The sequence below is a fragment of the Emydura macquarii genome, unplaced genomic scaffold (genome assembly GCF_026122565.2).
Source record: "Emydura macquarii macquarii isolate MOO-44397 ecotype Brisbane River unplaced genomic scaffold, CSIRO-AGI_Emac_v2 contig_18, whole genome shotgun sequence".
Lineage (NCBI taxonomy): Eukaryota > Metazoa > Chordata > Testudines > Chelidae > Emydura > Emydura macquarii.
Window position 1 is genome coordinate 2,304,571 of NW_027130155.1, and position 20,791 is coordinate 2,325,361.

A 20,791-nucleotide genomic window follows, 5' to 3' on the forward strand; every position below is an offset into this window, starting at 1 on the left:
TTTCACTATTTAAGGATTGGTTATTTGTGATTGGTCAGATGAGTCACATGGGTTTTCCTTCTGTTCCCTAATGGTATGTCTACACTAGACATTTTTACCTTGAGTTAATTTATTGCTAGTTAACTGAACAAACTTAGCGAGTTTGTAAGGGTAAATGTGGATTTAGTGATCGTCAGGGTAAAGAACAAACATCTGGAACCTGGATCAAAAGTGTGGGCAGTATCCACACAAGTCTTTACAAATATGTTTGATGAAGGAGTGTGCATGTTCTCTTACGGCAAAGACTCACATCTATGCATTAAAATTCAGGTTCCACCAGTACTTACGCCTGCAAATCTAACACTTGCTTTTGTGAATGTTCAGGCCAGTAAAACTGAACTGCATGTGGATGGAAAGTGAACATGAAAGCAGAGGGAAGGCTGAAAGCAGCTAGCTTCAGTGGGATGAGAAGCAGGGATATATAGGAAAAACTGTTCAGAGCCACCCATTTGCAACAACCCACTATGCTTACATATTGTAAAGGTTTCACAACTAAGGGTGACTTTAAATCACATCAACTCTTGATAGTATTATGCATGTCCTTGATCCCATCCCACCTTGTATTGGATTGCATATTCCAATATATTGCAGATGTAGAATATTGCAAATTGCATATTCTTTCCAAAGTTACCCACACTGGTAAAAGCCAATCTCCTGAAAGTACTGCAGTTTTATAGCTATACCCAAGCAAATGACAGCTGAGTTCATGTAAGTCATGGTTAGACTGCATTTATTTCTCTTAGCTGCTAAAATGCATTTAGTTCTATGAAAAATTAGAGGTCAGAGCTCATTGTTTCGTTGTCTCTCAAGAGATTCTCAGTCCAAAAGTGAGAGTGTGTGTATCTGTAATAAAGTTAAGGACTATTAACAAAGGGGTAAATTAAAAATGTGACGCCATTAATCTAGCGAACTTCAGATGAACTTAGTGCAGAAGCAAACAAAGTTTTTCTGTATAAACACTTGCGTATATCTGCAATGACAGATGGTTATGTGGAGGGAGGGGAAGGAGAGAACGGCTTTTTGTTTCACTTGTTTGTCTCACAACACATCAGATATGACATGAAAGAATAAAACATAACATGACCCAACACAAAGAGATGCAAAGTACAGTGGAGGAACGTGGTGTGCTGGGGTGAGCAATGAGAGAGAAACATGTTTTAACTACAGAGAGTTACAGTTAGCTCTTCATGTTTGAGTAGAAATTTGGCATCCAGATTTTTGTTATTTGTGTCTTATTCCTAAAACACTTTGTCTCGTTATTTACTAAATATCCATTCCTGGGCTAAATCCAAAGAATAACATTTTTTATGTTTTATTTGTCTTTCAGGAACTACACAGTGGGTAATAAATAGAGTTGTATGACTATAGAGCAGTGTTTCTCAATTAAATTTGGCCACAGAACCCTTTTGAACTCGATAAATAATTGCGGAACCCCCCAAACTCTTAACAGTATTTTTACATATGTGGCCAAAAAAAATGTTGAAATAAGCAAATTATATACCAGCGTTTCTCAATTAAATTTCCCTGCGGAACCCTTTAGGCTCCGCGAGGAAATTACATTCATACTCGATACCCTCCACCGAAAAATCCGGGACATCTTCCCTTTTCCGCGGCGCGGAGAACAGATGCTCTCAGCAGCGCAATGTCACTTTCTCACGGAACCCTAACAGAGTTCCCGCGGAACACCAATTGAGAAACACTGCTATAGAGTTAAGCCTTCTCGGGAACTCCACCTGATGTCCTCAGAGCTACCATGTCTATTTTCTGTGGGCTAAACTGTGACTCTGATTATGCACCATGCAAGGGAATGTAGAGGAATAAGAACTCCCTTGACAGACCAGCGTGGGGGCTACCTGGACATTGAGTCCTTATGCATACAAGTAAGAAGGAACTCTATGCCCACTTAGTCCCTGCCAACTCCACCCTGGAGCAGGTGGACAGGAAGGGGTGAGGAATGGGCTGAACGTTGTCTCTTTCTCTCTAATCACTGACCAGTGGCCAGCTAAACCAGTGCAGCAGAGTGGCAGTCAGAACTTGCCGCTGATATAGACAGCAGCAGATTATTGCCATTTCTCCCCTTCTCTACCTTGAGCAAGGGTGCAATCAGGGAAGGAACTATGACTCTGAGGTGGGTGTCTGATGCACAGGCCTGAGGTGTTGCTGTTGAAACACCTTCCTTTGCTCAGGGCTGTGCCTAAAGTTGTGATCTAGCCTGGCGTGCTTTAGAATGACAAGCAGTAACTCATAACACCGGGGCTAGCTATTTTGTAGGTTGGGATGCGTTGTTCGTTCATTCATTTGGCTTTTATGTTAGAACATTCCTCTTTGTGTGTCTACTTTCTGAAAGTCCCGTCAAATCCTGAAACCCTGCACATCTCCCATTGATATTCAGCCTGTCGCAGTCAATGGCATATAACATCAATGGACATTGTAGACATAAGGTACAGGATATACATGGCCTTATAAATATAGGCACATTTATCCATGAGAATCTGAGCGCTTTGAAGCAAATAATAATCTTTAACACCTGTGCAGTGCCTTTAATCATCAAAGTGATTTTTAAATATAGATAATGAAACCCTTGTGATGTGAGGGAAATATATGTTCCCTCTCCTAGAGACTTTATATATGTTCATTCTTTCTTTGGTTGTTTTCCTTAAAAGTAATCTAGATCGACAAACATAACAAGTAGCCTTTCGTGCATTTTATGGTTCAATATAGAGGGATGCAATGAATGGGAAAACAGCTGAGTTGACTATGGAGCAGCCAAGTGTACCCCTCTTTTTATTTAATATTACACTCTGTCTATTATTCCTGGAATCATTATGGCACTTTACTCACATAATGCTATATTTATGGAGTGTAAAAACAAGTTCAGTGAAATGATTATGCTGCTCCACTCTGGCCTTAAAATCTAGGCATCTATGAAAAAGTCTACACATGTTGTACCTTAATGTCCAGCTTCATGTACTTTCCTTTAATGAGATCTACTTGAGAGGAGAGAATGTGTCTGCTTTAAAAAAAAAAAAAATCTATACAAATCTTCCTTCAGAAATTCAAACAAAAACTTGTAAATCCACACTTAGTAGTGTGGTCGGAAGTAGTTAAGTACCAAACTGTTCCTGAGGGAGAAAGGTAAACATTGGGTGTCCAGGGTCTGTCTTGTGTTGCACTACTCCAGCAGTTGTGTTCCAGGTGTTGGAATAATTGTATTATTTTAGGCAGATGTAACTGATAGAAAATATCGCATTACCAACATTGGTGCCATGAGATTTGGATGCACATGAGCAGGAACAGGACATAAATAATTCTTGGTTTGTCAGAAGTGTGACGATTATTTTTCACAGCATTTTACGTTAATATTAAATGAGTTTGAGGCTTCCCTTATGGAAGGACCTAAAGACATTAATGATAATTAAAACAATAAGGTTCTCTTAAAAACATAGTGCTAGGTTGTGACTTGAATTACATAAGCAGGAGAGGAAGTGAGTAGCAAACTCTTTCTCCCAACTCTTCCCCCACAAAGCAAGAAGGCAGCCCAGAAAGAATTGTGATTTGGGTGTGTCTGAGTCAAAGTCTCCTGGGCAGGTGTAGCTTATGCACCACCCCTTTATCAGGATTGTGCCTAACATCTTACTTTTAGACTGGGATTGTCTAAGGAACCTAAGGAAGACAGGAGCTAACTTCCAGTGGGGTTTGGGGACCTAACTCCCTTAGGCCCCTTTGAAAATCCTAGTCGTGGCCTTTAATTGGCTCTATGGAAATGACTCTAAAAAGAAAAAGCATTTGAATTTAATAGCAAATGATATCCTTTTTTGTGGGTTTTCAAACCATCCCATAGAATTCTATAGCAGGAATATAAACCTATAGAAAGTTGTTACCCTCTTTCAGATTCCATGGGACTTTTCCATATGTCATGATTGGGCCAGTGCAAGTAGCATGTCTCATTTCAGACTTCAAGCATTTTTAAATTGACCTTTTAAATACATATGTGAGGATGTAATTTGTGGGGGAGTGACTTACTGTAGGTGGTACAATGACAATGTTGAGTAGGTTTGTGTAAGTAGTTTAATTCCACTGCTTTAGAACAAATGCTATTATAATCTGGTCTTCAGTGGCTAATGAATGAATTGCACAGTGCTAAGTGAGCGTCAATAAAAGTGCACTGCTAAACAATAAACTGTCTGCAAGTTTATTGTCATTATTGCACCCAAAATGTGTTAGTGCAGACAGATAAAAATCATAATTCCTGCTTCAAAGAATGTACAACCTACAAAGGGAAGACCGGAGAAAACACAGAACAGAGATGTCAGCTGGGGGAGAGGAGGACAAAGATCAATTATACAGGGTCATGAGTTTGCTTTTGTCATTCTGGGTACATCTTGGCAGATTATTTGTTGGTTATTCTGTTAAGCATCTTCATTGTAGAAGATTATGAATAAATAGTGTGGGGTTGGAGAATAAGTTGGGTAGAAATAGGAAGTAGGGAGGGGATGAATATGTAGGAGTAAGAGTTAGGGAAAGAAAAGATGAAGGGAAGAGGAAACACAATATAGATCGTCCACTCCATCTGTGAGACCTACTGTACAAAATGGATCTTTCATGCGTAGGGGACTGCAACACTTTTCTTCAATTGTGGCTGAATCTTTTGAGGCAAAGGGGAAATGAAGTCTTGTGGTTTATACAGCAACATTGTAAAACTGATTTCTGGTTTGGAGAAAAAACTGTGCTTCTTTCTGAGACAAGAGAGAGGAAATGAATAACCTCCTCATTATCATTTTCCTCACTAGTTGTAAATCAAGATGGACAACCTCTGATTGAAGGCAAGCTGAAAGAAAAGCAAGTTAGATGGAAGTTTATCAAAAGGTGGAAAACTCGCTATTTCACTCTTGCTGGCAATCAGCTTCTCTTTCGCAAAGGAAAATCTGTAAGTTAAAAGAACATCAGTTTGATTTGCTCATTTCCCTCCCCAGCATTGCCACGTCCCTTGGGCTTTTCAAGACTAGGATTATTGCTTATTCTCTTTACACTACATTGCTAAGTTCAGCCAATGGTTTGCTGGCTAAGATCGTGTAAGCTGTTGGAGGGCTTATGCCTTTTCCTATGGAGACGAAGGATAGGATTTTCAAAGGCCTTTGGCATTAACCTAACACTATTCTTTTTGAAGTCAGTGGCAACAGAGTTAGACAAATGTTGAGCACTTTTGAAAATCCCACTCTGTATACTTGGGATCCAATTCTGCTCTCAGATAAAAAGTTGCAACTCCCATTGATTTCAATGTAAGTTTCACCCATGTGATGTGGTTAGATTGCACCCACCAGCTCTTAAAATCTTTTCAGATTCCCCTAGTTGGTGACCTATGGCTAAGAGTGCTCCCAAAGGTCAAGGTTTAATTAATTTAGTACAAGGCTATTGTGTCATTATTCCACCTATGATTTAAGAAATTGCATGGAGTTGAAAAAAAATACCTAAATGCCTTTCAGTCCTGGTTAGCAATTCTTAATTTTGTTGTTCAGGTAAATGTATGGATAAGCAAAAGTGAACCTGAATTCTGCACAGGTAAATAGTTACCATTTGCAAAAAGCTCAGAACAGCAAGGAAAATATTAACTACAGCTTAGATTCTCAAAAGTGATCAGTGATTTTGAGTGCCAAATTTGACAGACTTAAAGGGGTCTGATTTTCAGATGATTCAGCAGTTTCTGAAAATTGAGGCTCTCTAAGATATTTCAAGCTGGGCACCCAAAACAAAATCACTATTTTTTTTTTAATTTGGCCTACTTCTTTTGTTCAGCTGAATAACCCATAGTGACATTATAGCATTATAATCATCACCAGAAAGGAAATATAAAGTGTGATAATAATGCAAGAGTTCTATGTTTCTCCCAATAGAGGACTGAATTCTGCTCTCACTTGTCCCAGTGTATATAAATCCAGAATAACTGTTCTGAAATATCAGTGGATTTATATCAAAAGAAGTGAAAGAAGAATTTGGCCTACTGTATATAATACTGTAAAATTACTTTCAGTGCTTCTTATTTATTAGACATTCTGAGTGGAAAATTACTTTCTTCCACCCTTAGCAATTGGCATTACCAAATACTATGCAAAATAGTCTTTTTGTTTAGTGTCAGGAACACTTCCAGAGAGGTTCCAAGATAACAGCATCCTCTTATCAGAGCCTGGCTGAAATTTTGACCCTAAAGCTTAATTTTACTTCTAAAGAGCTTTTATTATCATCTATAAACAAAATCAAGCACTCTAAACTCCTAAAATGGCTGGTTGACTCCCTTCCTTTCATGGAGGCAGTACAAAGTTGTGTCTGAGACGCACTCATGCCTATCTTGGGAAAATGCAGTCCATCAGAAAGAGGTTAATGCATAATTTCATAATGCATAATTTCCCAGCACTTCTGGTGATCTCTTGATCTGTTTGGTTTGGGTTTTTAAAGACAAATTAATCTGTACTTTTATGACAGGTCAATTTTACTATTGGTTGACGTTTATTTTTTAAAATTTGCCAGAATAATTGTCAACCTCCTCACAAATTGATTGGCATATAGAAAATCTATTCGATGTAATGGAAGTGAATTAGAGGGCCTACCCTAACAAAGCAACAGGAACATCAGAATGCCTCTAATTCTCATGGGATGTGATTATTGCATGAAAATCAGCCCCCTAAGATTTGTTTTACTGCTGGTCTCTTTTGTCAATGCAAGAAGTATACATTTGGCAGACAGAGGAAGCTGGCAGATCAGGTTCTTGAACGGCAATTTCTGCTTAGCAGTATAGTTCAGACAGATTAATTTACTTCTTTTTAACTGGTAAAATTAAGAATGTTGCGCTGTTTTAACAGTTTGTAATGGTTATACACAGTAACAGGCAGGTTTAAGGTTCAGTAGCTGCATTCAGGCAAGTGTATTTTTTAAAGTATTTGTGTTATATCCTGTTACTTTTACAATGTTGCTGAAATTAGAACTAGCCAAAGATACTAGATTATATCCCTAGAGGCTCGAAGCCTGTCTTTAACCTAACCATGGATAGAGCATGAGGAATGGCACTGAAAGCTTCCCTGTGCAGCCTCACGAGTGTGGCTAAACTCAGTTCTGGAAGTGCTATCTCGAGAGAAAGAATGGTAGTGCAGACTTTAATAGTTGTTCCCTGATAGCAAGGATATCTATAATAGTGATGGATAAATAGAATAATTGGCTGACTGGCATGAGTGTTGACCATATTTGAGGAGCTGGATATTTCGGAACATCAAAGCATTTGACTGCATGCACCTCAAAGTGGGGTTGGAGGTGGAGACAGAGGTTACAAAGATGTATACGTCTCATGAGCGTGTTTCAGGTAATTGATGTCTGAATTAAGGTTCTCAAATACAAATTCATCTGATGCAACCCCAGTGAAATGCATCATGAACCAAAGGATTGGGGAGGAGGTGGTCTGGCTGTACTGTTAGTGTCCACCCTAAGAGGTAGGAGATCTCATGTCCCAAAACTAGATCTGACAGTGTCTGTCTTGTATGTTAGTCCCACAGTGGGAACAGCCAACTGATGGGAACAGCCTTATCCTGTTCTTAGCCCTCTGCTTTTTGTGGAAAACACTGCTGGAGATATGGGAGAATCACGTAGAAAAGGTGCTGTTTTAGTAATGCATGTTTGCGTAGATGGTCAGCTCATGGAGACATAGCACCCATCAAACTGTAGTGCTGGGCCTGAGATTTTTAAAGCAGAAATGAACATCAACACTGGTGAAATAGCTTATGAGCTGGTAATCACAGCTGCAGTTGTGAGGACTGGCCTAACTACATGACTTGACATGCTACCAGCACCCAGCTTTATTCTGTCTTTTTTTATTTTAGAAATCTTTTAGATTTGAATACAAAATCATTCCAAATCAAAATATTAAAATAGGAAAAAATAAAGATTTTGCTGGGATTTTCACCACTTCACGCAGTGAAGGGTCCAATCTTGCACCTGGATGTCCATGGAGTCAATGGGCCTTCCCAGACTGGATTATCAGGGTGACCCATGTATTAGTTTACAATAGAGTACAGAGTATATACTATTAAGCTGCACAGTCCTAGGTAATGGTTAGTTATGTCGGTTTTACATATCCATGTCCAGCTGCATGTGGTGTTTATTTTAGGTACTTGAACTAGAAGATGTTTGTGTCTGGTTTAGTACTAAAATCTGCCCCCCACCCCGCACTTCTCTTGAATTGTTAAACAAGGAATAGTATTATGTGGATGTTCTCCCTTTACCTCACTGCAGATTTGAAAATATAAACCAAACACAGAAGAAGTATTGTGAAATAGCCAGCTGGCTGTGCCTGGATATTCCTGGAGGCCTGTCACTACCCTTTCCCCTTTAAAATTAACCAGGCTAACAATATTTGCTCTGTGCAAGCAATTATATGGCCAGTGGGTGAAAGGGAGGCAAAGGAAAGCCAAAATTTGAGAAGCACAGATGCATTGCTCTCCACATCCTGTAACTCCATGAAAACTACAGTGTGCCCCATCCACAAAAATCTGTCTGAGGTACTAAAACCCAACTCTCCTTAGCAACCTGAGGTCACAGCTAGTGTGAACATGTAGCTAATAATGAAAACAATAGCTAGTTTGTATAGCTTGAGCCTCCAAGTTTGGATTTGACCCTCTCTTCCTCCCAAGGTTCATTGGTATCTAGATCCAGGCTTTTATTTCAGGTCTGTCACTGATTTGCATCCCCTGGCACACCACTGAAAAAAAAAGGATGTTTCATCTCCCCACCCTTTGGGTCCTAGTCTAGAGCCTGAGTAAATTCCATGGACACCCTATGGTCTGATTCCACACCCTTTTAAGGGTCTATATTGGGCCACGGGAGGGGTGCAACAGCCATTCTGCCTCTCATTGCCCTGTGACCATTCAGGGGGAATTAATGCTGCCCGTGGCAACATCCTTGTGCACCAGCCTCTGCCTGGCTAGAAGAAGGGATGAAGTTCAGGCAGTAGCAGCGCAGCTCCAGTGATCCATGCCTGGGTGGAAGAGGAACAGACACTCCATGATAATGCCACAACGTATCTTGGGTTTAGGATTAGATTCCTTGTTAGAAGACCACAATCCCTGCCTATTTCATGAGCTCACAAACCCCTCATCCCTCAGAGGATGGTAGCTAGGATTCTCCATGCCCTCCTGCAGGTTTTTCCCTCTCCAAAAAAGGAAAGGAGGAGGATCTGGGGAACTACAGACCAGTCAGCCTCACCTCTGTACCCAGAAAAAGCAGGGAGCAAGTCCTAAAGGAATCTATTTTGAAGCACTTGAAGGCGAGAAAGGTGATCAGGAACAGTCAGAATGGATTCAGCAAGGGCAAGTCATGCCTGACCAACCTGATTGCCTTCTATGATGAGATGACTGGGTCTGTGGATGTGGGGAAAGTGGTGGACATGATATATCTTGACTTCAGCAAAGCTTTTGATACAGCCTCCCACCATATTCTTGCCAGCAATTTAAAGAAGTATGGATTGGACGAATGGACTATAAGGTGGATACAATACTGGCTAGATCATCATGCTCAATGGGTAGTGGTCAATAGGTGGATGTCTAGTTGGCAGCTGGTAACAAGTGGAGTGCCCCAGGGATTGGTCCTGGGGCCAGTTTTGTTCAACATCTTCATTAATGATCTGGAGGATGATGTGGATTGCACCCTCAGCAAGTTTGTGGATGACACTAAACTGGGGGGAGTGGTGGTTATGCTGGAGGGTAGGGATAGAATACAGAGTGATCTAGACAAATCGGAGGATTGGGCCAAAAAAATCTGATGAGGTTCAACAAGGACAAGTGCAGAGGCCTGCACTTAGCATGGAAAAATCCCTTTCACTGTTACAGATTGGGGACTGACTGGCTAGGCAGCAGTTCTGCAGAAAAGGACCTGGGAGTTATACTGGACAAGAAGCTGGATATGAGTCAGCAGTGTGCCCTTACTGCCGAGAAGGCTAATGGCATATTGGGCTGCATTAGTAGGAACATTACCAGCAGATTGAGGGAAGTGATTATTCCCCTCTATTCGGCATTGGTGAGGCCGCATTTGGAGTATTGTGTCCAGGTTTGGGCCCTCCACTACAAAAAGGATGTGGAAAAGTTGGAGAGAGTCCAGTGGAGGGCAATTAGGGAGCTGGAGCACACGACTTATGAGGAGAGATTGAGGGAACTGGGCTTGTTTAGTCTGCAGAAGAGAAGAGTGAGGAGGGATTTGATAGCGGCCTTCAGCTACCTGAAAGGGGGTTCCAGGGAAGATGGAGCTAGACTGTTCTCAGTGGTGGCAGATGACAGAACAAGGAGCAACGGTCTCAGGTTGCAGTGGGGGAGGTTGGATATTAGGAAAAGCTTTTTCACTAGGAGGATGGTGAAGCACTGGAATGGATTACCTAGGGAGATGGTGGAATCTCCATCCTTAGAGTTTTTTAAGGCGCGGCTTGACAAAGCCCTGGCTGGGATGATTTAGTTGGGGTTGGTCCTCCTTTGAGCAGGGGGTTGGACAAGATGGCCTCCTGAGGTCCCTTCCATCCCTAATCTTCTATGATTCTATGATTAATTAGGAAACTTAACCCTCCTTTCTTCATTTCCCCCACTTATAAACTGGTGTTAATATTTCATTGACTTAGTCATGTGTATACAATGAACATATTCAGGGCTCTATGTGCTGTACAATCCTGAAACATATTCACATAATTCTGTTCCCCTATGCGTGAAAACAGTCATGATCAACCTTAATAAACTTATTAGGGAAATTTGTTTCCAACATTTTGCCAACATATTTACAATGCCTTGCCTCACAGGGATATGGTGTAGAGATGAACCAATTGATGTTTGCAAAGTGCAATGAATGTATAAAAAACCCTTGGCAGTCTCAGCAGAGAGAATGACTGAATAGAGAGCTCAGCAACTGAATATGCGTAGAGTCTTTGCTCCTCCGGGGCAGAGTTAGGCACATCCACAAGGCAATGCAGGGAAGTCTGCACTGTTCCTGTCTGGACTGGGAATTCATGGCACACTTCATTTCGAGGTGCGTCATTCAGGCTTCTTTCACAACCATTAAAACTCAGGGAGGCATTATCGCAATCCTATATTGGTAGCTGATTTCAACCCATTGCAAAGGGGTGGGAGTAACATGTACCAATGCTAAATTAGGAAATTCCTGGGTTACTGTGCAATCCTTATACAAGTAGCCCTAATGGTACTACTTATGTGACTGAGGCAGGATTTTCTAAGGGAATGGGCACCCAAATCCTATTGAAATTCAATGGCAGTTAGGCACCTGACTCCTTTAGGCTCCTTTGCAAATCCCACCCTAAGTGCTGTCCAAGGTGAGTAAAAGTTGCACAGTCTAAAGCTATGCATGTAAGCTACCTTGAAGGATCAACAAAAGTTTTCCCTCTGAACTGACTTTTGTGCTCCTTTCTTCACCTCCTGTGTTTCAGAAAGATGATCCAGATGACTGCCCCATTGAACTCAGTAAGGTACAGAGTGTAAAAGTTGTGGCCAAGAAGCGCAGGGACCGTAGTCTTCCTCGGGCCTTTGAAATCTTCACTGACAATAAGACCTATGTTTTCAAGGCCAAGGATGAGAAGAATGCTGAAGAGTGGCTTCAGTGCATCAATGTAGCCGTAGCACAAGCTAAAGAAAGGGAAAGCAGAGAGGCAACCACGTATCTGTAAAACTGTTGGCCTGTCTAACACTGAGCTTCTGCATCCAACTTTGAAAGGCAAAAATACTTCATCCAGTTTATCACGGAACCAAACAAAGTGATAAGAAATAAACCTGGGTCCAATCCTGCAACCCTTATTTATGGGAGCAGTCCCTGTGGAATCAGTGGTTTTGGTAGGGTGACCAGATGTCCCGATTTATAGGGACAGTCCCAATAGTCAGAGCTTTTTCTTATATAGGCGCCTATTATTCCCCACCCCAGTCCCGATTTTTCACACTTGCTATCTGGTCACCCTAGGTTTTGGCCGCTGCTGAGAATACTCAAATAAGTAGTGGCTGCAGAATCAGGCCCCTATACAGTAATCGTTGGCGACAAAGTAGCTCAAAGCAACTCATCTAATTGCTCTAAAATGAATATCTTTCCAAAGGTGACCTTGGTTTATAGTTAATGTGGTGAAAGAGGCTCTTTTGAACATATATGGAATTTACATAACAAATTCTGTATTTTGCAGCATGTTTTATTGTTAGATGATATCGGTAGCAAATGATATTGAGAAACTAATCTGACAGACACTGGTACACAGAAGCAGCCATTTAGCACTATTTTTCAGCATGTACATATTTACATTTTCCTTGCTTTGTTACATAAGCAGTTAATCTAGAATATTAACCTCTCCACAACGTAAAGCAGTGTATGTAATAAAATTCAGCCTTCTAAGCTTTTTTGCCTATCCTTTTAAGGTGACTTGGTGCAGGCTGAAGTGTATATATGTGATTATATTGTGGTGGTGGTGGTGGTGGTTGTATCTCATTTTACCCTTTTGCTAAAAGCGACAAAAGAAAACCTCTTCCAGACAGAATCATTTGCCCAGAGGTTTCAAAGCCCAGTCATTCCTAAAGCCCAGTCATTCCCCCGAAAAAACATTTTCATTGAGAAAAAAGTTTCAGATGAAACGTTTTGAACTGCTCTAATCATTATTCTTTTAAAAGATTTGTGTCTTTTGATTTGATGAGCGAAAGGGTCCATAATATATTTTTGAATGTTTCCTGCAAATGCAAAGGTACTGCAAAGCCTGAAATACATTCAGCTTTGCAAAGGGTTCTCTATTTTATGTTACTTCTACTAGGTCAATGTTTGACCAGTTTGTTTAGGTTTCAAATCATAGGCATAGCCTCAGGAGAAATGGGTAAATGTTAAGGTGCAATTCAGGCTACTGTGACAGAGTAGGACTTTGGTGGTTTCAGTTTCAGATATCAATAGGCGAAGAGGAAAATGAAGATAAGGTGAAAACACTCTATGAACACAATGCTTGTCAATTGAGAATATGAACAACTGTCAGCCACTGAGGAATCAAATCAATGACCTAGAAAGTAAATTTAGATTAAAATATATTGGGCCTAACCTATCCCAGCGTATTTTCACTGAAGCCAACAGTGTTGCATCCGAGATGGCCTACTGGGTTGACGATCATCCCCAAAGGCATGGAAACAGGAGAAGCTGAGATATTTTCTTTCCAGAAGATTATGACGTTGTTGGAGATGGATTATTCTAATTCCATCTACAGCGTACCATGGAGCTTTGCATCCCTAGGAAATCCAGTTCGATAACAGTGTAGAAAGGCCAGTAGTGGAGGTTCCGTGACATAGACTTTACATAACCTGCTCTCAGTCAGACACTCTGTGTTCTTTACCTGCAGCTGTAAAGTGGCACTGTTTTCAGCTGTCACTACTGAATATAAATAATACTTGCATAATTTCTTGCAATGGGTGATAAAGTTGAAATTACCAAACAAATCTGAATCTAGAGGCTGATTTTCAGAGACACCAAGTGCTCACAGCTCTCTTGATTTCCTCTGGAATTTTAGGCAATCAGCAACTTTGAAAATTAGGTCGTAGCTAGAGCTCAGAAATATTATTCTGTCTGGATTTAAGTCCTCTGACACCTTGGAAGAAATGTGCTTTGATAGTTGTTGGAGTGAGGATAAAAGTATGAACCTGGAACACAAACTGCTTTATCTTTAGGACCAAGAGTTCTCTGTGGAGGCCAGAGTAATTTTTTTTTCTTATCCCATCATCACTGCTGCAATGTGTTTGCGGATAAGAATGCAGTCTGTATCTCAACAAAAGATGTAAGAGTTTCAGTGCGGATTTTAGCCACATAGGGGATTTTATTTTTCTTAATGTGGACTTCGATTAGATTTTTTTTCATGTCTGTTTCCTAAATGTTACTGCTACTGCATTTAACTAGGGTTTCTGGGCCAGATTTGCAAAGCAGCCTCTAAAACTGTCCTGCAAAATGTGCCTATATTTACATATGCGAAAAACCATCTATATACATATGCAAATTGCATACACTACCCTGGTAATTGTGAAGACAGCTGCCTATTTGTATGTGCAAATTCTCATTTGTGCGCACGCATTTAGTTGGAGCAATAGACCTGGCTCTTCATTTATGAGTATTTCCTTTTATATCACCTACTATAGCACTTGCAGTTGCTTAGCACTTGAATTTGTAATGTGCTAACTGGTGGCGTTTTGATTTGTAAACTTTCCAACAATCAAGAGCTCTGTATTTTTTTTATTGTTGGGTGTATGACACATTCTCGGGGTGCCCAGAATCAAAAGCCACTGTGTTACCCCCTTTGTGTCAGCAAGACAGACTTTGCTGGAACATAAACTCTGTGTTAGCTCCCTGACACACCAATCAGTCAGCCTTACCAGCAAAGTCCTCGAGACTCTGCCAGTCTTAACCTTGGCTTTCAGGTTACATTCAGTGAACCCAGTTCCTGAACCCCCTGGAAGAAAGTTCCTCTGCAGTATCCAGCCCTATCACAGGACACCCAAAGAAATTACCAAGTCTGCTGTCCCCAAAGAGTCAGAATACACACCAGCCTGCTGGCTCATCTGAGTGGGGTGCACACTTGGCTTTAATATAACAGCACTGAGATGGATTTATAATGAAACAAGAATAAATTCATTAACAAAGAACAAACAGCGAGTTAAGTGACACTAAGCAGAGGCAATAGAAACAGAAATGGTAATAACTAAAATAAAATGTGCTTTCTAGTGTCTAAAATTTAACAGATTACAATCCTGGTCTCAGGCAATTTCTCACCTACTGTCAGTTCTCAATGCCCTCAGCTCACATGGTTGGGAGATCCACCTTCCAAGATTCCAATAGCACTGCCGCTTTTGTCCCTTAAGTGATGGTTAACAAAGGAGTCCCTTTTCTTCCCTTTTATAGTCCTGAAAACTTCTGAAATGTATTATTGAAAAGCAAACCTAGATACAGTTCCTCTCCTCTGCTGCCTGCCCCTTCAGGTGCAGGTGCAAAACCTCTGCTTCATCCACTAGTCAATTTGCTTTTTTGATTGGCTTGATCACTTTGTTTATCTTTGGTCCAAATGTCCTTTTATTGTCCTTCGCTTGAAATCAACTCTGTTTTCTCATCCACCTACTAGCTTGATTCATTTAGTCAGGTAAATCCATGTGCCTTTGTCAAGAGCAGGCTTATTTATCTGCTGCCTCCAAAACATGTTCTAAAAACGTATTTCCAACACACGCAACTCTTTATACACCACTTGTACATACATCATGCAATGATATTCATGACCAGTGTGTCACCAGTTTTCCTATGAAACTTTACAAGACACTATTTGACTAAATATCCTGGCAACAGTGTGTTGTGTGTGCCGCTTGCCACTGGGCAGAAAGGGGCTCATAGGGTCACAGTTTGATGCTAAGGTGTTTTTTTTAATTAGGCATGTACTCAAATTAGGATGAAGAGTGCTGTGAAACGCTTTCTTCTTAATGTAGGGAGATAGAAATGTCCCCTCCTGGATCTGAACCAAGGTCCCTCTAATCCAATATCTTGTGTCAACAGGAGCCAGAACCAGATGCTTCCGAGGATGGTGTAAGAACCGCACAGGAAGCAGATGGGAGTAATCTGCCCCTCATGTAGGTCTCAACATGGTTTCTTATTATGGTCAGAGATTGGCTTACATCCTGAAGCACAAAGTTTAATATCCCTTCAAAAATGTTTGTGATTGTTAGTTATGCTGCAGCTCTGGTCTGAACTGGAGAGCTGAGCACAGGGATATATACGCTAGAACTGTGGTTCTCAAACTTTTTAAATTGAGCCCTCCCCCCCACCCATGGCCTTTTGTCTAACAATTGCCACTCCCCTTCCCCTGAATCATGACCCCCTTTTCCCCTTCTGAAGGGGGGGGCCATTTCAGAAAAAAACAGGGGCACTTCCCACACTGTAGGCCCTGTTTTTTCCTTAAAGGGGGGTTCAGGGAAAGTGGGGGCACAGTTGTTAGGGAGCGCCCCCCTTCCCCCAAACCCCATCCTTTCAGAAGAAAAACAGGGCCTATAGTGCGGGGAGCACAGCAGCAGCAACACGGGGAGTGGGGGCAGGAAGAGGGGGCAGCAGCTGCAGCAGCAGCACAAAGGCAGCAGTGCAGGGAGTGTGCCTGGCAGCAGCAGGGGGCTACTGCTGCAGGAGGTGGGCAGCGGCGGCAGCTGCTTCCATCTCCAGGGAGCGTGGAGCTGGACCGGCTCTGTCCCCTACTCCGTGTCCCACCATGATCCATCTCAAGTCCCCCCAGGTGGGTCCGCCCTCCACTTTGAGAACCACTGCTCTAGTAAAGCAGGAGTGAACCCTACAAAATACAGTTGATCAGACTCTGACTAATTATTCTGTCTTTTTTCAAAATTTTGATCCAATTGTTCAGGCAAAATTCCTACTCAATTAGATGGAAATTTTGCCTGAATAATAAACTTCCACGGTCAGGCCTCCAACCAACTTCCTTTAATTTTCTAATTCACTCTTTGCATCATTTTTTCTTGTTGAAGGAAACACTAAGATTTTTCTTTTAACTCAGGAGACATTCTGGTGATCTGCTGTTGTGGGGAACAGTGTTGATCCTTTGCACGACTGTGCCCCTGCTCACTGAGCATTGTTTGTAGCTGATGAGTACCAGCGTAGCAATTGGAACCTTTGGGATGAAGGTTTATTGTTTCCTGGCAGTTGGGGGAAGAGTTGGTAACGTATGAGAGGGAAAGGGTTCATTATCAGATAGCGGGTCTGGGAAAAGTAGGCATATCTAAAGACGCATTGAACCTTTGTTAATTCTTTCTTTGTACATCCTATTTATAAGGACATCCAATGCCCTCCTCTTTGTTATACTAGCTCCTATATTTAAAAGTGCGTATCCTATTGTTTAGTTTCTGTATTTTCCTGGGTATGTGTGTCCCATGACTGGGTGTGTGCACTAAAATCTCTCTCGTGAAACTTACTTCACAGTTTCAGTGTATGGGATTTTTGGACTGTAGTTTTATAGAAGTGTGGACAGAAATATGTAGACTTTGGAAGTGACTCTCTGTTGTCTGGATTTTATAGTTGTGTAATGTTCTTGCACTGTGAGGTATTACCATCTGCTGGATTACCTATCAAAACTATTAGTAAATATTTAATGTCAAAATCTAGGTATTTGAATTCTGAGGAGGCTTCTTCTGCTGTTTTACCTTCCTCTCTGTCTTTATCCCACTCATTCCATACTGCCAATCTGACCAATCCAACATCACTTATCTTCTTCTACTTTCGCACTTCCCCAATACCCCCTGCCCGGATCCAAAAGCCTGTGCTGAGGGAGAGAGTGAAACAAACTAGTAATTCTTTCCTCATGGTCCCTTATTCTCGCACTAAATCTTCTGTTCACAGTCCTTTGTTTTGTTTTGCTCAGGAAAGAGTTTCCAGAGTTTCCTTTGACCTGGTTCCTCTCAAAGTTCACATACTAGTACCTCTTTACAGCACTTCTGTGATCTGTATTGTTAGACATGGCATGGCTCAGCTGTCATGCCAGAATAAAGCATGAACACATGTCTTAAAGCATTTTGAATTAAAGACTTGGCTCCCAGGTTCTCCAAAGTTGGCAAGCCCTGGTTTGAAGAAACACTATTTTATTTCCAACATTTGCATGGCAATTGGAAAAGGAAATCATGCTAAATCATGTCATCCAGTATGTGACAGAGAACAAAACCGTTTATGAAGGACTCCTAGAGAATGGGAAATTTGGGAGAACTTTAAAGCCAGCTCCATGTTTATGGATATAAAAGATAAAATTAGCAGTGACATTAATGGTGTGGCTGGGGAAAGAGAGAAAATCATCAATAGCCCCTACAATATTTTAACCAGACCCCTGAAAAGCTTGGCTTTCTGGAAGAAATCTTGAAACATTAGGATCCTTGGAACTTCTCATAACAACTCTAACACAAGTGTTAAACTATAAAATGTAGCAAAGTGAACAAACTTTGTTATAGACCCATTTGATTATGGAAAATATTGGAAATTAATCTGTGATGAATTCTGACCAGGCAATTCTATTGACATTGTGCACAGGGCAGTCAGTCTTGAATTCCATAGATTCCTAGGTCACGGGGGACCACAGTGATCATCTTGTCTGACCTCCTGTATAACACAGGCCATAGACCTTTCCTAAAATAATTCCTAGAGCAGGTCTTTTAGAAAAACATCCAATCTTGATTTAAAAATTGTCCGTGATGGGGAATCTTCCACGACCATTGGTAAATGGTTCTAATGGTTAATTACTCTGTTAAAATTCACACTGTATTTCTAGTCTGAATTTGTCTAGCTTCAATTTCCAGCCATTGGATCATGTTATAGCTTTCTCTCCTAGACTGAAGAGCCTATCATTAAATATTTGTTCTCCATGTAGGTACTTACCCACTATAATCAATTCACCCCTTAATCTTCTCTTTGTTAAACTAAACAGATTGAGATCCTTGAATTTATATTTATAAAGCATATTTTCTAATCCTTTAACTATTCTTGTGGCTTTTCTATGAACTCTCTCCAATGTATCAACATCCTTCTTGAATTGTGGGCACTAGAACTGGATACAGTTGAGCCCACCAACAGCAATTCTGGGCCCCAGGGCAGACCAGTCAGTGGCCTCCCTAGAAAGGGATGGCTGAGGTCCCAGTGGGCTTCCACTGGAAGTTTTTACTTATTTATTACATGCCATGGAGGTTCCCGGGCAGCTGAGGAAGCGATATCTGCTACTCAGCTTCCTGGGTCCCTTTGACTACCCACGGAGATTACTGATGAACCCGGGAAGCTAAGTAGCAGATACTACCTCCTCAGCCTGCCCAGGAACCTGCATGATGCATAATAAATAAGCTCGGCTCAGGGGAGGAGCAGAGAGTGCAAACGGCGGGGGCCTCGGGAAAGGGGGCATGGAGAATAGGAGGAAATGTATCTATCCGCACATCCATCCGGGCCCTTTTAAATTGCCGGGCCCATGGGCAATTGCCTCCCCCCCCTGCCCTTGTCGGCGGGCCTGCATACAGTATTCCAGCAGCCCTCATACCAGTGCCAGATACAGAGGTAAAATAACTTCTGTACTCCTACTTAAGCTTCCTTTGCACTAGCCCTTTTAGCCACAGCATCGTACTGGGAGCTCATATTCAGCTAATTATCCACCATGACCCCTAAATCTTTTTCAGAGTTATTGCTTCCCAGGATGGAGTCCCCCATTGTGTGAGCATGACCTACATTCTTTGTTCCTAGATGCATACATTTACATTTAGCTGTATTAAAACTCACATTTTTGCTTGAGCCCACATTCCCAAGCAATCCAGATCACTCTGAATCAGTGACCTGTCCTCTTCATTATTTACCACTCCCCCAATTCTTGTGCAACCTTCATTAGTGATGATTTTATGTTTTCTTCCAGGTCATTAAGAAAAATGTTAAATAGCATAGGCCCAAGAACTGGTCCATGCAGGAACCCACGAGAAATACATCCATTCAGTTATGATTTCCTATTTACACTTTGAGACCTATTAGTTAATCATCTTTTAATCCATTTAATGTGTGCCATGTTCATTTTATATTTTTCTAGTTTTTTTAGTCAAACATCATGCAGTACCAAGTCAAACATGTTACAGAAGTCTATTAAATAACACTATTACCTTTGTCAACCAAACTTGTAATCCCATCAGAAAAGATAAATGGATTTGACAGAATCTATTTTCCATGAACCTATGTTGATTGGCATTAATTATATTGCCCTCCTGTAATTCTTTATTAAGGAGTCCCATATCTGTCACTCTGTTATTTTGCTCTGGATCAATGTCAGACTGACAGGCCTATAATTATTTGGGCTCTGATATAGAACTTTTTTTGAGATTCACTTCCTGTGTTATGTTTAATGGAAATAGACTATCTGTGCTTTATGACAATAATAATAATTAATAATAATACTTAGCACTTCTGTAACACCTTACATCTTTAAAAACATTAGGTCAAATTCATCCCTGATGTAAGGGGACAAAACTCCATTTGCTTCCATGGAGATACACCCCTTTGTATCACTATTAATTATTTATTGATTGTATTCCAATAATGCCTGCAGTGTGCTAAGCAGGGGGCATAATTTGCTATAGGGCAAGGGAGGCAATTGTCCCTCTCAGACCTTGGTTTGCACCCCCCAGACTTTTCATAGGTCTATATGCTCCATTATGTCTTCCACTTGTTGCCTTCCCTCTGCCCAAGACTTTGCAGGATATACTATAATACATATAACGTTATATGCTGACACAACTTTGCCCTCCCCCACCTGGAATTTTTCTGAAATGATGCCCTGGTGCAAAGTGTTGTTCATACATAGAAGATAACACAGCCTCTGATCTGAATAGCTCATAATCTAAGAAGTCAAACAACACACAAAGGGTGGAGAAGGATACAATAAAATATAGACAATTTTCATATAAGGGATATGTTTTATGTACGTTGGGCCAGATTCTCAGCTGATGAAAATGTATGTAGCTACATGGATCTCATTATCTAGCACACTTTGGGCACAACTAGAATATAAATAATTTGAAGTCTGTGTAACTATTCCCATGTGCACCAACTAAAGATCTGGCCCATTGTCTTTTCCCATTTATGGTTCAATATACAGTATACACAAGCTATACTCAATTGGCCCACAATCAGTCCATTGCTGTGGCTGAATTTCGTCTTGGTGCAGGAGGGATGG

General features: G+C 41.1%; 1 protein-coding gene across 12 annotated transcripts in view; it reads left to right on the plus strand.

Annotated features, from left to right (window-relative positions):
- The window catches only part of VEPH1 (ventricular zone expressed PH domain containing 1), a 173,046-nt gene that overhangs the window by 133,245 nt on the left and 19,010 nt on the right, over positions 1-20,791 (plus strand). For 6 of the 12 annotated variants that reach the window (XM_067546897.1, XM_067547126.1, XM_067547297.1 and 3 more), the window contains 2 exons: positions 4,830-4,966; positions 11,498-15,482. The exons of 3 other annotated variants lie outside the window; for them this stretch is intronic. In XM_067546897.1, the coding sequence (XP_067402998.1) occupies positions 4,830-4,966; positions 11,498-11,734 (374 nt within the window). In that variant the 3' untranslated portion in view covers positions 11,735-15,482. Of the gene's footprint in view, positions 1-4,829; positions 4,967-11,497; positions 15,483-20,791 lie in introns of those variants that run through there. 3 more of the 12 variants (XM_067547631.1, XM_067547471.1, XM_067547557.1) reach the window with 1 other exon arrangement.